This window comes from Neomonachus schauinslandi, chromosome 7 (genome assembly GCF_002201575.2).
Source record: "Neomonachus schauinslandi chromosome 7, ASM220157v2, whole genome shotgun sequence".
Taxonomy (NCBI): domain Eukaryota; kingdom Metazoa; phylum Chordata; class Mammalia; order Carnivora; family Phocidae; genus Neomonachus; species Neomonachus schauinslandi.
In genome coordinates, this window is record NC_058409.1 from 44,418,300 (window position 1) to 44,435,977 (window position 17,678).

The 17,678-nt window shown below is 38.2% G+C and overlaps 1 protein-coding gene across 2 annotated transcripts in view; it reads left to right on the plus strand.

Moving 5' to 3' along the window:
- Nucleotides 1–17,678, plus strand: part of IPO11 (importin 11) — a 211,476-nt gene that overhangs the window by 76,787 nt on the left and 117,011 nt on the right. For both annotated transcript variants that reach the window (XM_044916828.1, XM_021702083.1), the window contains exons 17-20: nt 11,667–11,700; nt 12,211–12,251; nt 13,605–13,721; nt 16,913–17,026. In XM_044916828.1, coding sequence (XP_044772763.1) covers nt 11,667–11,700; nt 12,211–12,251; nt 13,605–13,721; nt 16,913–17,026 — 306 coding nt within the window. The remainder of the gene's footprint in view (nt 1–11,666; nt 11,701–12,210; nt 12,252–13,604; nt 13,722–16,912; nt 17,027–17,678) is intronic.

Here is a 17,678-nt window from a genome sequence, read left to right on the forward strand (position 1 = left end):
ATTGGGGTGCATATGGCCCTTCTTTTCACTACATCTGTGTCTTTGGGGTAAATACCCAGGAGTGCAATTGCTGGGTCATAGGGTAGCTCTATTTTTAAATTTTTGAGGAACCTCCACACTGTTTTCCAAAGTGGCTGTACCAACTTGCATTCCCACCAACAGTGTGAGAGGGTTCCCCTTTCTCCACAACCTCTCCAACATTTGTTGTTTCTCTCCCTGTCCATTTTTGCCATTCTAACTGGTGTAAGGTGGTATCTCAATGTGGTTTTGATTTGGATTTCCCTGGTGGCTAATGATGATGAACATTTTTTCATGTGTCTGTTAAGCCATTTGTATGTCTTCTTCAGAGAAGTGTCTGTTTATCTCTTCTGCCCACTTTTTGTCTTGATTATTTGTTTTTTGGGTGTTGAGTCTGAGAAGTTCTTTATAGATCTTGGATACCAGCCCTTTATGTGTAGTGTCATTTGCAAATATCTTCTCCCATTCTGTGGGTTGCCTCTTTGTTTTGTTGACTGTTTCCTTTGCTGTGCAGAAGCTTTTTATCTTGATGAAGTCCCAAAAGTTCATTTTGTTTCACTAGCTTTTGGAGATGTATCTTGAAAGAAGTTGCTGTGGGCAATGTCAAAGAGGATTTTGTCTAGGATTTTGATGGATTCCTGTCTCACATTGAGGTCTTTCATCCACTTTATCTTTGTGAATGGTGTTAGAGAATGGTCGAGTTTCATTTTCTGCATGTGGCTGTCCAATTTTCCCAGCACCATTTATTGAAGAGACTGTCTTTTTTTCCATTGCATGTTTTTTCCTGCTTTGTCAAAGATTATTTGACCATAGAGTTGAGGGTCCATATCTGGGCTCTCTATTCTGTTCCATTGGTCTGTATGTCTGTTTTTGTGCCAGTACCATGCTGTCTTGGTGATCATAGCTTTGTAATATAGCTTGAAATCGGGCAACGTGATGCCCCCAGCTTTGTTTTTCTTTTTCAACATCTCCTTGGCGATTCGGGGTCTTTTCTGATTCCGTACAAATTTTAGGATTGTTTGTTCCAGCACTTTGAAAAATGTCATTGGAATTTTGATCGGGATGGCATTGAAGGTATAGATTGCTCTGGGTAGCATAGACATTTTAACAATGTTTATTCTTCCGATCCATGAGCATGGAATATTTTTCCATCTTTTTCTGTCTTCTTCAATTTCTTTCATGAGTGTTTTGTAGTTCCTAGAGTATAGATCCTTTACCTCTTTGGTTAGGTTTATTCCGAGGTATCTTATGGTTTTTGGTGCTATTGTAAATGGAATCGTTTCTTTAATTTCTCTTTCTACAGTTGCGTTGTTAGTGTATAAGAAAGCAACTGATTTCTGTGCATTGATTTTGTATCCTGCCACATTACTGAATTGCTCTATGAGTTATCATCATTTGGGGGTGGAGTGTTTGGGTTTTCCACATAAAGTATCATGTCGTCTGCGAAAAGAATGTGACTTCTTCTTTGCCAGTTCAAATACCTTTTATTTCTTTTTGTTGTCTGATTGCTGTTGCTAGGACTTCTAGTACTATGTTGAACAACAGTGGTGAGAGTGGGCACCCTTGACGTGTTCCTGATCTTAAGCGAAAGGCTCTCAGCTTTTCCCCATTGAGGATGATATTCGCTGTGGGTTTTTCATAGATGGATTTTATGAGCTTGAGGAATGTTCCCTCTATCCCTATACTCTGGAGAGTTTTAATCAGGAAAAGATGTTGTATTTTGTCAAATGCTTTTTCTGCATCAATTGAGAGGACCATATGGTTCTTCTCCCTCCTCTTATTGTGTTCTATCACACTGATTGATTTGTGAATGTTGAACCACCCTTGCATCCCGGGGATAAATCCCACTTGGTCGTGATGGATGATCCTTTTAATGTATTGTTGGATCCTATTAGCTAGGATTTTGTTGAGGATTTTGGAATCCATATTCATCAGGGATATCGGTCTGAAATTCTCCTTTTTGATGGGGTCTTTGCCTGGTTTGGGCATTAAGGTAATGCTGGCCTCATAGAATGAGTTTGGAAGTTTTCCTTCTGTTTCTATTTTTTGAAACAGCCTCAGTAGAATAGGTATTATTTCTTCTTTGAATGTTTGGTAGAATTCCCCAGGGAATCCATCAGGCTCTGGACTCTTGTGTTTTGGGAGGTTTTGATCACTGCTTCAATCTCGTTACTGGTTATTGGCCTATTCAGGTTGTCAATTTCTTCCTGTTTCAGTCTTGGCAGCTTATAGGTTTCCAGGAAGGCCTCCATTTCATCCAGATTGCTCAGTTTATTGGCATATAGTTGTTGATAATAATTTCTAATAATTGTTTCTATTTCCTTGGTGTTAGTCATGATCTCTCCTCTTTCATTCATAATTTTATTAATTTGGGTCCTTTCTCTTTTCTTTTGGATAAGTTTGGCCAGTGGTTTATCGATCTTGTTAATTCTTTTAAAGAACCAACTTCTAGTTTCGTTGATCTGATCTACTGTGTTTCTGGTTTCTAATTCATTGATTTCTGTTCTGATTTTAATTATTTCTCTTCTAATGCGTGGCTTAGGCATCGTTTGTTGCTTTTCTCTAGTTCTTTAAGGTGTAGAGTTAGTTGGTGAATTCGGGATTTTTCTATTTTTTTGAGTGAGGCTTGGATGGCTATGTATTTCCCCCTTAGGACCGCCTTTGCAGTATCCCATAGGTTTTGGACTGATGTGTTTTCATTCTCATTGATTTCCATGAATTGTTTAAGTTCTTCTTTGATTTCCTGGTTGACCCAAACATTCTTGAGCAGAGTGGTCTTTAGCTTCCAAGTGTTTGAATTTCTTCCAAATTTTTTCTTGTGATTGAGTTCCAGTTTTAGAGCATTGTGGTCTGAGAATATGCAGGGAATAATCTCAATCTTTTGGTATCAGTTGAGACCTGATTTGTGACCCAGTATATGGTCTATTCTGGAGAAAGTTCCATATGCGCTCAAGAAGAATGAGTATTCTGTTGTTTTAGGGTGGAATGTTCTGTAAATATCTATGAGGTCCATCTGGTCCAATGTATCATTCAAAGCTCTTGTTTCCTTGTTGATTTTCCACTTAGATGATCTGTCCATTGCTGAGAGTGGAGTATTGAGGTCTCCTACAATTAACGTATTGTTATCAATTTGACTCTTTATTTTGGTTAACAGTTGGCTTATGTAGATGGCTGCTCCCATGTTGGGGGCATAGATACTTAAAATTGTTAGATCTTCTTGTTGGATAGACCCTTTAAGAATGATACAGTGTCCTTCTGTGTCTCTAATTACACACTTGAGTTTAAAATCTAATTTGTCTGATACAAGAATTGCTACCCCAGCTTTCTTTTGAGGTCTGCTGGCATGGAAGATGGATCTCCATCCCTTCACTTTCAGTCTGGATGTATCTTTAGGTTCAGAATGAGTCTCTTGTAGGCAGCATATGGATGGGTCCTGTCTTTTTATCCAGTCTGCAACCCTGTGCTGTTTTATGGGAGCGTTGAGGCCATTCACGTTGAGAGTGATTATTGAAAGATACGAATTAATTGTCATCATGTTGCCTGTGAAGACATTGTTTTTATAGATTGTCCCTGTAAATTTCTGTTGTATATCACTCTTGGGGTCTTTCTCCTTTTATAGAACCCCCCTTAATATTTCTCTCAGGACCGGCTTAGTGGTCACATATTCTTTCAGTTTCTGCCAGTCTTGGAAGCTCTGCATCTCTCCATCCATTCTAAATGAAAGCCTTGTCAGATAAAGTATTGTTGGCTGCATGTTCTTCTCATTTAGTACCCTGAATATGTCTTGCCAGGCCTTTCTGGCTTGCCAGGTCTCTGTGGATAGGTCTGATGTTATTCTGATGTTCCTCCCTCTGTACGCAAGGAATCTCTTCCCCCTAACTGCCCTTAAGATGGTTTCCTTGGTTCTAAGATTTGCAAGTTTTACTATTACATGCCAGGGTGTTGGCCTGTTTTCCTTGATCTTGGGAGGGGTCCTCTCTGCCTAGGGCGCGAATGTTTGTTTCATTCCCCAGATTAGGGAAGTTCTCATCTGCGATTTGCTGAAATACATCTTCTAGTCCTCTCTCTCTCTCTACTCCCTCCAATTATTCTGACATTGGAACGCTTCATGGTGTCACTTATTTCTCTGATTCTATTTTCATGGATTCTGAGTTGTTTTTCCCTGGCCTCCTCTTTTCCCTTTTTATCTATTATATTGTCTTCCAGGTCGCTTATTCGCTCTTCTGCCTCAGTTACCCTAGCTGTTAGATTATCTAGATTGGATTGGATCTCATTGATAGCATTTTTAACTTCTGCCAATTCAGCTTTCATTTCTGCCCTTAGAGACTCTATGTTGCCAATAATTGATTTCTCCATTCTAGCCATTGTCTTCACAATTGCTAGCCTGAATTCCATCTCCGACATCTTGGTTATATCTGCATCCATTTGTAAATCTGCAGCCTAAGTCATAATCTCGGAGTCTTTTCTATTTTGGGGGTTCCTCCTCCTAGTCATTCTGTTGATGGGTGTTTGAGGGAATGTATAGAGTCCAAATTATTGACCAGAACCCAAGCAAGATGCAGCTGTTTTCTTGGGACCTTAGGGTTGCTGGCCTCTTGTTTTCCCAGCCTGTCTTCTGCGGGAGGGGCCTGCCGCGCTGTTACTCAGGCAACCCTGTTTGGGCGGAGTTGCCCTGCCCTCCTGTGGCGGGGGATGGGCTCAGCGGGAATCAGTCTTTGGGGCTTTTGTTCTCTGGTGCCTTTCCCTTCCGTGAGTCAGAGCAGAAGAGACGGTTTCCAACCCTCTGCCTCAGAGCAGAGAGATCGCAGTCTGTTCTTCAGTGAGCTCTCCAGGCCACACCGTCTCCGTTTCTGTCCGTGCTGCTATAAACTTTAGCGGGGCCTGGGTTGTGCGCCCCTCTGCAGCGCTCCCAGTCCTGCCTCCAGGTTGGGGCACGTCTCTGCCCTTTGTGCTTCTAAAACCGCCAGATGCTCCCAGTTCGCATGTGCGACCCCCCCCCCCCCTCTGGGTTTCTGTCCCGGGGGCTGCAGTTCGCAGGCACGACCCTGCTGCTCCGGGTTTCCACCCCGGGGGCTGCAGTTCACCTGCATGACCCCAGCTGCTCCGGGTTTCTGCCCCGGGGGCTGCCCTAAAGTCCTTTCCCCGCTGCTACCGGTCTGCGGGTCTGCGAGTCTGTGCCCGTCCCCAGCGAGCTAGGCTGTCGCTCACCGGCGGTGTAGGATCCCCACGGCCAGGCACCCTCCCACTGCCGTTTATCCTCTGATATCTGCCCGCGGAATCACGGCTCCCTGCTTCGAACCCCAAAACCAACCGCCTGCGATATTCTCTTCGTAGAGATCCAGATCTTCTTATATCTCAGGCTGGTTTCGTGGGTGCTCAGAGTGGTCTGGTAGTTATCCAGCTCAATTCTGGGGACCAGTTGAAATCTGGTCCCCTACTCCTCCGCCATCTTTCCCCCCGTCCTTGTTATTACTTCTTAAGACTGTGTTTAGTAAGACTGTCGGTGGGAATGCAAGCTGTTGCAGCCACTCTGGAAAACAGTATGGAGGTTCCTCAAAAAGTTGAAAATAGAGCTACCCTACGACCCAGCAATTGCGCTCCTGGGTATTTACCCCAAAGATACAAATGTAGGGATCCTAAGGGGTACGTGCACCCCATTGTTTATCGCAGCAATGTCCACAATGACCAAACTGTGGAAAGAGCCAAGATGTCCATCAACAGATGAATGGATGAAGAAGATGTGGTGTATATATACACAATGGAATATTATGCAGCCATCAAAAAACCGAAATCTTGCCATTTGCAATGACGTGGATGGAACTAGAGGGTATTATGCTAAGTGGAATAAGTCAGTCAGAGAAAAACATGTATCATATGATCTCACTGATATGAGGAATTCTTAATCTCAGGAAACAAACTGAGGGTTGCTGGAGTGGTGGGGGGTGGCAGGGATGGGGTGGCTGGGTGATAGACATTGGGGAAGGTATGCGCTATGGTGAGCACTGTGAATTGTGTAAGACTGATGAATTACAGACCTGTACCTCTGAAACAAATAATACATTTTATGTTAAAAAAAGAAAAAGATAGTAGGAAAGGAAAAATGAAGGGGGGAATCGGAGGGGGAGATGAACCATGAGAGACTGTGGACTCTGAGAAACAAACTGAGGGTTGTAGAGGGGAGGGGGGTGGGGGCATGGGTTAGCCTGGTGATGGATATTAAGGAGGGCACGTACTGAATGGAGCACTGGGTGTTATATGCAAACAATGAATCATGGAACACTACATCAAAAAAAAAATTCTCAGCTTTAAAATAAACAAACAAACAAAAGACTGTGTTTAGTAAGGTACCAAGTTAATGTTGCACACTTTGGCCTTTTGATATATATAGGATATACTACTTTTATTTCAACTTGTGAGAAATGCTGGCTAATGACGGAAGATACTTCAGACACATACGTAGACAGCAGGGTACAAACATACATATATACATACATGTACACATGCATGTGTGGATAGGTAGGTAGGTAGATAGATATTAATGGATCAGAATGTTCTCTGGCTTTCATAATCTATATTCTCTTGCTTGAGTATTACTGTTTCGGTGTTGGGATAGATTTAATCTTGAGGAACTGTGGTTGTGTGGCTTCCAACTCTTGTGGCCATATTATTTTTAAGACTGGCTATGACAGAGTAGAAATAGTGCAGCAACTGGAGAAAGCAACTTCTTCAGATAGTATAAGGCCCCATAAATCTTAGAATACCAGAGGTCAGGGGCGCCTGGGTGGCTCAGCTGTTAAGCGTCTGCCTTTGGCTCAGGTTATGATCCCAGGGTCCTGAGATCAAGCCCCTGCTCAGCGGGAAGCCTGCTTCTCCCTCTCCCACTCCCCCTGCTTGTGTTCCCTCTCTCGCTGTGTCTCCTCTCTCTCTCAAATAAATAAAGTCTTTAAAAAAAAAAAAAAGAATTATATCAAAGAAAAGGAAAAATTCAGTGACTAACACAAGAAGCACCTATATGCTCGCTCCCCAATGTCCATATTTTCATTGTAATAATTTTCTGTAAATATTTCAAATATTGAGGAAGTAAAGCCTTCCAAATGCAGTTGAATCGCTATCTTTCCACTCTCATTCTGTTGTGTTTTTATTGAGCAAAGGTTTTTAATTTTAGTGCAATCAGATTTTTCTTTTGTTCTTTTTGTTCATTGTTTAATCCCTTTCTTTACCCTTGGTTCTTTATCTAGAATTTATTTTTGAATGTGATAGGAACTGTGGTTCCATTTTTGTTGTTTTTTTATAAGGACAACAGTGCTATACACTATGCTATTACTGTAGTGCTATTCACTATAGTGAATTAGAGTGACTGAATTTTAGGTGAGGAGAACCTTCTTTTTGTACTACCCCAGATGATTACTAACCAGAATATTTGATTAATATACTAGGCTTTTTTGATTTGTAAGGCCTTTGAGCCAGTTATGTCTTTAAATTTTGGAAATTACAGATTTTTTTTTGCAAGTTTAACTTCAGTTATTTATGCAGACTTCAATACCACGAGCAGTAAGCTACTAAAAAATTAGCATTGGCATACTCTTTCACCCTTATAAAAGGCTATATGAAATGTGAATTTGGGTGCAACCAGAATATTTATAGTTTGGAAGTAAGGTGGTGGGGTTGTCTCTCAAGCAAAGAAATGGACATTTTTATGGGCAGGCTGACTACCACTGTAGAAACAGCAAATTTTCAAGAGGGAAAGGCAGTTAATGGTGTTAAGAACAGACTTTTAGTGGCATGTACAGAACTGCAGCAAACCCTGAGTGTACAGTGGGAGGTACAGCTGGGATCGGGCAGACGTATTTTAAGGGTGCATTGAAATTTTTTCCATTCTTGCGCCTTTAATGGTTCTCCCATTTCTGCCACTCATTCTGTCTTACCATTTTGATTTTGTTTTTTTGTTTGTCCATTATTTGTGTCTCAAAAACACTGCTATAGATTTTAAACTCTGGGGGTAGTCTGTTTCTTCACAGAATGAATTTTCAGTTACATTCAGTAAATATAATTTCCAAAGGAAATATCAACAAAAATCTGTGTTTGAGACATCAGATTATTAGGCCACTCTAAAACCAGAAGAAAGGAAACTTGAGTAAGTTTCCTGTAGTCAGTTTTAGGTTTACACTGGTATGTCTGGTGCTTAGAATATATGAAAATGAGCTTTAATCTGAAATTAATACAATGTTATGTGTCAGTTGTATCTCAGTTTTTTAAAGTAAAATGAGCTTTAGAATTTTTTTTCTTAAAAGGAGATGAATAAATTGAACATGATTTTTATCCTTTCAGGAAACTTACTTTACACATGTATTTCAGGAGAAATACATCAAGTAGTGTAATCGAATGGTCTTGACTTTATGGTGGAGGAGAGCAAAAAAATCAGCATACTAGTAGCAAGTAGTAATAGTACAAATGTGTAGGGTAATATTACTTACGTTAGTATCCATTATGCCTAGCATGGAGTCAAGCCTTAAATAATGTTTATTGAAAGAATTGGGAGATTGGGATAAAGAGAATCCAGGAATGAGGAGGGCTCTCTTAAATAGTTATGTTATAAAGTCATTATTCTGTTTCTCTTTAGCATATTACTTTATTCTTTCCTCTTAACTTTATTTACATTTTCCTGGTGGTTTTCAGTCCCTGAGACACTGCCATTTCTTTCTGGTCCGTGCACCAGGCTGTTTTAGTGTGTGGATGGCCTTTACTGTTACGGGCAGGCTGTGGAAGCGGTGAGGCGTTGAGCTAGTTCAAGTGTGGAATTCAGATTAGTCATTTTGACAGTTCTTCCAAGGGTCACTGTCACTGAAGCAGGGCATGTATCTGATTATTTTTTCTTTTATAGCAATCCTCTTTGGCAGTAGGGCTGACCTCTGGTGTCTTCTCCTTCATTTCTCCTTTGCTCTCATGCTTTCTTTGATCCCTCCAATGTTTCTTATACTTTGATGGTACTTCTTTGCCCCAGTAAAGGAATTAGCTTGTTAAATTTTCAGGAGTTTTCTGAGATTTCAGCGGGAGTTAGGATAGACTCGTAGGCTGAGTTCACGCAGTCTGGATCCATTTCTGGATACTTGGGATTTAATTCTCCTTCGGAGGGATTTATTCTATGAAAAGTCATGTTTAGAATACTTTGTTTTCTTTTCTTTTCTTGCATTTACTAGCAAGTATTTATTGAACAATTAGTGTCCTAGGAGTTGTTAGATCTCTTCTACTATCACATTCCCTAGCTCTTTATTCTATAAATTTGGGTTTTGACTTTTTCCCCATTACTTATGAATCACTGTGAAATTATACTGTCTCTGTGGTAATTACTTCCTCTTTCTTTTATAGCTCAGGAATGGCTAATTTTGTTCTTATTTTTGTCATATTTTAAATGCGCCTCTGTTTTCTTAAACTTTGTGGGCTTTTTGTTTTCCCTCCTAATTTGGCTTCCTGTTTTTGGAGTTAAACTAGAGTGCAGACAAGTCATCTCATACCATTTCATCTCTTCCTCTCAATGTAATACTACACTGACTTCCCTTTGTTAGGTAGGAAAATACAGCTAGTTTTTATTCCGATGCCTCTTTTGGTTCCTGTACATGTGTAGATGTCGGGTATGAGTTAGCATCTGTGGTCCTTTCGTGGAAAAAAAATGAAGAGAATTAAAGGTTAGAGTGCTGGCAGTTTGATTGCCATTTTTCTTTTTGGGGGGTTTTATGTCCTGTTGTTTGTGAACTTAATTATTTACACAGTGCCGGCTGTATGCCTCCCACTGTACTAGATGATGATAATTTATTTTTTTACTTAATTTTTTAAAAGATTTTATTTATTTGACAGTGGCACAGCGAGAGAAGGAACACAAGCAGAGGGAAGGGCAGAGGGAGAGGGATAAGCAGGTTCTCCTTGATGCGGGGCTCGATCCCAGGACCCTGGGATCATGACCTGAGCCGAAGGCAGACGCTCAACGACTGAGCCACCCAGGTGCCCCTAAATGATGACAATTTAAAGATGACCAGCCAGTCCATGTCCTCAAGGGGATTATCCTGTTCTTAAGCTTTTCAAGTTTGACATTTTTATTGATAATTATTTAATATCTGGGTGTCTGGTACCCTTCAAGAATGTAAGTTCTCTGAGGGCAAAGACTAGATCTTTCTTAAAGCTTTTTTCTGCGGGGCGCCTGGGTGGCTCAGTCGGTTAAGCGACTGCCTTCGGCTCAGGTCATGATCCTGGAGTCCTGGGATCGAGTCCTACATCGGGCTCCTTGCTCGGCGAGGAGTCTGCTTCTCCCTCTGACCCTCCCCCCCTCATGCTCTCTCTCTCTCTCTCTCATTCTCTCTCTCTCAAATAAATAAATAAAATCTTTAAAAAAAATAAAAAAAAAAAAAAAAAAAAAAGCTTTTTTCTGCAGCATCCAACATTGCCTGGGAGATAATAGTTCCTTATTGAATAGTTTTAATCACACAAGTATACCTTGTTTTCATTAGGTCATTTCATGGTAGACAGCTTGGCATGGTGCTTTGCATGTATTAGACAATCAGCAAATTTGTTACATCATTTAAAAGTCTGAAAATGTTCACATTGCCTTTAGAGATAGTGAATAAAAAGTAAAGGCAGGCAAGAAAACATCTGCACTGTAGGCTCTTGGATCTGTGGATTTGACAGTAGAGTGCTTAACATTTGGTGAACATGCCTGATCAGCCTCTCAGAACTTCAGAAGCTCCTGTAAAATGGTTAAAACGGTTTCTTTGAAAAATGGCTGCCGAGAAAAAGCCATTTGCTATTTCAGGTACAGTAAGTGTAGCATCTAAGAAAATAATGACTCTCAGCTGGGAAATAAATGTTTTAGGTATATTGTTTTATGGAGTAGAATATAGAATTCAGTCATGGCTTGAGTTCATGTTACTTTTCGTGGAAACTCTGGGTATGGTAGCCTGTGCGAGTTGAGTTGACCAAATCACAGGTAACACTTGAAAGAAAATAATGGGGAGATTGAGATGTCCTGATGTGATTTGCCCAGGGAACATGCTGATAAACGAAGAAAATAAGATTTGGGAAGGTCAGGAGCTTGTACAAATCTTTGTGTATTTGTGAACTTTGGGATTTAGAAAATCTTGGAATATATCTTTGGATAGTTCAAGGATTTCCTGTTAATGGAGGTGGCAGATGGGAATGTGTGTTCTTCCTCCTCCTCTTCCCTCCTCTTACTACTTTTCTCCTCCCTCACTCTTCACACTGAACATCTTCCAGCTTCACCGGCCCCAGCCCATTTGCCTGTCTGTCCTCCCTGATCTCAACCTTCTCTTTCCCTGTGGCAACCCCTTTGTACTGTTCTCTCAGTCCCACCCCCTCTACACACTTATGGCAAATTATTTTTTTCCTGGAAGCACCCCCTGGATTAAAGTCTCCTGAAATAAATTATGGGGAACTGAGAAAGATGGGACTTTTTACTTTTTCTTTTCAACTCTTTGTAAGAGGAATATTCTTTTATTCCCAGATGATAATTTGCTCTGTGGCTTAAATATTAACAAAAAGAGTAAAGAAAGTGATTTGGAATAAATTCTTTTGCCATTTGATATTAATGATACTTAGTAGCTCTAGAATTATTAAAAACTAATAATGTACTTTTTTTTTAGGTCCGTATTGAAACAGCTACAACACTGAAGTTAAATATCCTTTAAAGAATTTAAAAATACTGCTTTGTGATGGGGCACCGGGGTGACTCAGTCGGTAGAGCACGCGACTCTTGATCTTGGGGTTGTGAGTTGGAGCCCCATGTTGGCTGTGGAGATTACTTAAAAATAAAGTCTTAAAAAAATATACTTCATGAGTGCCTCAGTGGCTCACTCAGTTAAGTATCTGCCTTCAGCTCGGGTCATGATCCCAAGGTCCTGGGATGGAGCCCCGCATTGGGTTCCCTGCTCAGCCGGGAGTCTATTTGTCTCCCTCTCCCTCTGCCCCTCCCCCTACTTGTGCTTTCTCTCAAATAAATAAATAAAATCTTTTTTTAAAAAAATACTTCACTGTGAAAAATTTTAGCAACACATTTAAATTGTTAATTTTTTTGTAAAATTTGTTAGTTTAAAATGTAGTTTTTGAATGGCTTATTTATTTGGTTTTTAGACATATTTTATTCGGATATATCTCATATATTCTCAGTATTCCTTAACTACTCTTTACCTGTTGATGATTTTGAATTTAGAACAGATCAGTTTCTACCGGTAAGAATATTTATTTTTAAGATTGATAACAATTTCTGCTTACGTCCTTTGAATATTAAGTGTTATTTTATAACTGAAATTATATGTATCTGTTATTGATTAAAGCCAAATTTAAAAGTATATTGGATTATTTTGGAAGTAATTGTATTGGTAATTTTGATTCATAGCTTTATTTTTATTCTGCTTATTTTTGTTTAGCTATCTTAACTGGGAGTTGATAAACTTTTTTTTCACAATTATAAAACATTTAGCTTCATTTTATCTGTGTCTGTTACTTTTACTCCTTAGGTTATCCTCATCTGTTTGTTGTGAGCCACTCAGGCGCCCCGGTAGTACTGATTCTTAAGAAGACTTTGCAGGGGCCTCTGGGTGGCTCAGTCGGTTAGGCATCCAACTTTTGTTTCCACCCCGGTTGTGATCTCAGGGTGGTGAGATCAAGCCTGGAGTCGGCCTCCGCGGTGGGCATAGAGCCTGCTTAAGATTCTCTCTCCCTCTGCTTCTCCTCTCTCTTTCTCTCTCTCTCTTAAAAAACAAAAACAAAACAAAAAAAAAACTGGGCAAGAAGAAAGTTAATATGATAAAATGTCTATCTGTACTTCTTGTGTAGGTCATACATGGAGAAGCTTATAGAGCCAGGTTTTTCATTAGTAAAAGAATCATTAGGTATTTTTGGATGAAATAAATATGTTTTTGAAATCTTCCTAAAAGTAAGTAAACTATCTGGAAGGTCACATGTTTGTTTTATGTAAGTATCTGGCATCCTGTGATTTGTTAATTCCTACTGTAATTTTGTAACATAGGAAAGAGTCAATAGCCAGACATGGGATACTTGTTTTCTAATTCCTAATAATATCGTGTCATTCTTTGAGTAACATATATGTACAGAAATTGATATCTCCATGCAGCATATGTTAAGGGCCACATCAGAGAGCTGGTATGCGAGTATAGTTATTGATATTCCTTTTGCTTTAACGAGTAGAATTTGCAAAACAAAACATTCTGTGATTGGCAATAGGCATATATGGAAGGGCAAAGACAAGAGAGACACTATTCGCAGTTTAGTTAGCGGTATAAAGTGTAAACACAAAGTTGAGACACAGTTTTCTCTGAAAACATTATTGTGTTTGTGGATGAATTAAATTCTCAAATGGACCCATTGAGCAATAATAAAGAAAAAAGAATCACCGTCCTAAATATTGGCAACTTGAACAATTTGAAGTTATTTAGGTAATGCTGAGGTTTTGGTTGATTGCTGTTTATTGCTTTGAGATTTTGATTTAATTTTCTTAATTCTGTTTGTGAAGATATTTCTATTTCTACTCTGACCCCCCTTTTATTTCTCTTTCCCTGCAGTATTTGGAAACCATGTTCACACTACTTTTTCAGCTACTGCAGCAAGTTACAGAATGTGACACAAAGATGCATGTTTTGCATGTCCTTTCTTGTGTGATTGAAAGAGTCAATATACAGGTAAATTTGTTGTAAAACATTAAAATAAATGTCAGAGAGGTGAGTAGAGTATGTGTAGAATGCATTGATGTTTTTGCTTTATGTACATTATTTAAAAGTTAAAATATGCATTAAAATGCTTATAACCTATATGGTTGTGGTTTCGGTTATATTGACATGTACTTGAGTTTTCAAAAAATGACTTGAGAAAGTTAAAATCTAAAATTTAAAAATGGGATCAGTAATATGAAGGTGTTTAGAGTGCAGAATTTTATATCTCTTAGTAAATCCAGTTTATACTTAATAAAACTTCTTAAAATTCATTGTGTTTGAGGACATAACCACACGTGTATCAGCAGATGCAAATATTCTCAGAGGTCAATTTTTACCTTCAAAATTAAATGTGTTTTACAGTTTGGTCTACATTATATACATGTTTAATATAAAAAAGATTATGTAAAGTTTTCAACAGGTATATTATTAAACTGTTAAATTATTTAGCTTCTCTGTCTCTCCTCTAATTTGTGTGAAAAATTGATAATCCAAGAATCTTCCCTCTAATTATCCTAGTAATTTCTCATATCCTAGTTCACCACTGCATATCCTTGTTTGAAAAGTACTGAAGTAAATCTGTGAGATACTAGGGAAGGATAACTGAGTTCATATCCACAGATTCGAAGTGTGTTCCTGGATCTTTTAGTGAATTCTGATACCTTGAGCTTGTTTTTCAATTCTAAAGCAACTGATGAGACTTGCTGTCAGTTACTGGATAAGGACAAGTTAAAAATGTCTGTGCTGAGTCATTTGCATATATTTCTCATTTAATCCTCACAGAAACCTTTGGGTGAGGATTGGAATTTATTACCTCAAATAGTTGGAGATTTTAAGGAATTTGTTAAAGTACATACATCTTAGTGGTATTACCGATGCAGTCACCATGCAAGTCCAGGAGAAGTTTTGAGTCTCTGTTAATCACTTGCAGCAGATACAGGTCCGAGTGTCTAAAAATAGTATTATCTTACAATTTTCTTAGCACCTGGGATTCTTATTACATTAGTTACATTATTTCATTTTGGTATTGGCTTATAAAGAATATTGAGAGATTTTGATCACACAGATAGTTAATTGAAGCTCTAAAACTCATTTCAAGTGCCTGTCTCTGCTATTTAGTTTCGGTAAGATCTTTAACTTTGTGTCATTGTGTATAAAATAATAAAGATAATTCTGAAATCACCGAACTCACAAGGTTTCCTAAGTATGAAATTATTATAAATGTGCAGTATACTGTAGATCATTATACAAATACAATAAATTGTTGTTCATTTACAAAAATTGATTTTAGAAACAAGGTTTGGCCATTTTTTATAATCTTAGATATCATCTGGCTAATGGAAATTTATTGAAGATTTCTTTTTGTGGTAATGAATTTTCTTACCTACATCTTCCCAGATCTCTTAATCGTTTTATCCCAGGTTGAAATTCCTCATGCTTAGTAAATGTAGAAGTGCTTTTGTCCTTTTATCCATATTTGCCTTTCAGAACACAAATAGCCTCAGCGACTCAGATGACTCTATCATCAGTAAATAATGAGATAGAGTTATCCAGTAGTATTTTCTGTTTTCAGAACTCAGGTAGGAAGTGGTTATGAAAAATATTTTCAGTAGTCTGATTGTTGAGCTTTCCTATGTTAACCTTTGAACAGCTCCCTCATTTATATATCATTGATCTATCTTTTGTGTGCTAAATTTCATTTTTGTCAATAAATAATAGTTTGAGCCATCTTACAACAGTGAGATGACACATAATGGTTTAATTGTGAAGTTTCAGTGAAGTTGCCATCTTAATACTATTAATGTGCAATTACTTAAAAATCACATTTTCTCTGCTTTTTGAAAAAGTAGCTGAAAACTTAAAATTAAATTATTCCATAGCAGCGATCCCATAAATACATAGAAAAAATAGGTGATCATCAGGTTTGGGTGTCAGGCAGACATTCTTTAAACTTAAATATTTCTGAAGAAAAGGACAAAATTAAAGGGCCTGTGTGAAATATTAAATATTCTGTGAAAATTAGATCTAAAACATGAGGTGTCATTGGGTACTTCCTTTTTTAAATCCCCTTTGGATGGAACCCTTGTTAAAACATTTGTTAGGCTCTCACATACTTGATTTTCACATTTTCAGTAACATGTTAACAAAGGAAAGTGGATACCTCACTATACGTGATGAACTAACTCATAAGATTGTACTTCTCATAGTATTCCCCTGCATTCTCTTCTGTTTTCTTTTTGAGTGGAGGTGCCAAAAGATGAGTGCATGTAGTGTACTTTTCATCTCATTTGTATTAAGCTGATAGTTTAGTTTCTTTTATAGCCTGATGTCTAGAAAATGTTCTTAATTCCATGTGTTTTATTAGATGTTAAGCAAATAGTTGATACTGACCTACCCTAAAAAGCCATAGAGTATAACCATTTTCAGAATTACGTATAGGCAGTATTTTTTTTTTTACATATATTTCATTGACATATTTCAGCAGTAAATAATACCCATATATTCTTCATCTAGTTTTATCAGTTACTAACATTTTACTATATTGCTCTTTTTTTAATCTATGTGCATATACAAATTAATGTTGTTGTTAAACCATTTGAATTTTAGTTTCAAGTCTCATGGCACTTCACCCCAAAATATTAGACTTCTCCTCTCCTTTTTTTTTTAAATTTTTGAATTTTTATTTTTTTTAAAGATTTTATTTATTTATTTGATAGAGAGAGACCAGCGAGAGAGGGAACACAGGGGGGAGAGTGGGGGAGAGGGAGAAGCAGGCTCCCTGCAGAGCAGGGAGCCCAATGTTCTAAAACAGTGTTATTGCTAGTTAGGTAAGCTGTTTTATTAAAAAAAGATCCAGGATATAGCAGCATTTTCTTTTAAACTATAGATAACTGGCTGTGTTATGTTGTTTTCCTAAATTTTAATTCATGCAGTAAATCTGGTACTTATTTAAAATTCTTTAAAAATATTTACCATAGAGCTGTATGTCTCTGTGTAATATCTGATTTATCTTTAAAAAGATATATGCATAATACCTTTCATTTAGTAAATATTAAATATTTCCTGCCTGGGACTTAATAGTGTTGTGTCATTGTTTCTTGAAGGAAATTGCCTTCTTTCCTAATACAGTTCTTTTGCTTCCCCTACTTCTGCTGTGATAGATACGACCATATGTAGGATGTCTGGTACAGTATTTGCCTCTTCTTTGGAAGCAGAGTGAAGAGCACAATATGTTGAGATGTGCTATTCTGACAACACTTATTCATCTTGTTCAGGTAAGTTACTTCCCAGTTTCTTAATTTAATATATATATATATATTTAATTGAACTCTGATTAACATGCAGTGTTAGTTTCAGGTGTACAACATAGTGGTTTGACAGTCCTGTACATTACCCAGTGCTCACACAGTAAGGGTGGTTACCACCTGTCACTGTACACTTTTATTACAGTATTACTGACTATATTCCCTATGGTCTACTTCTCATCTCTGGGACCTATTTTTTTTTAAAAAAATGGAAGTTTGTGCCTCTTAATCCCTTTTTTATATTTCACCAGTCTTCTTACTCACCTCCCCTCTGGCAACCACCAGTTCTCTGTACTTAAGATTCTAGGGTTTTGGCTTTTTTTTTTTTTTTTTTTTCTTTTTAAAAATTATTCATTGTTTGCCTGTGGTTTATTTTAATGTAGTGAAAGGCCTCTCACTTTATGTCTTTTTCATGTGTGATCTAAACAGTTTTAAAAACTACTTCTGGGGCGCCTGGGTGGCTCAGTTGGTTAAGCGACTGCCTTCGGCTCAGGTCATGATCCTGGAGTCCCGGGATCGAGTCCCGCATCGGGCTCCCTGCTCAGCGAGGAGTCTGCTTCTCCCTCTGACCCTCCCCCCTCTCATGCTCTCTCTATCTCATTCTCTCTCTCAAATAAATAAA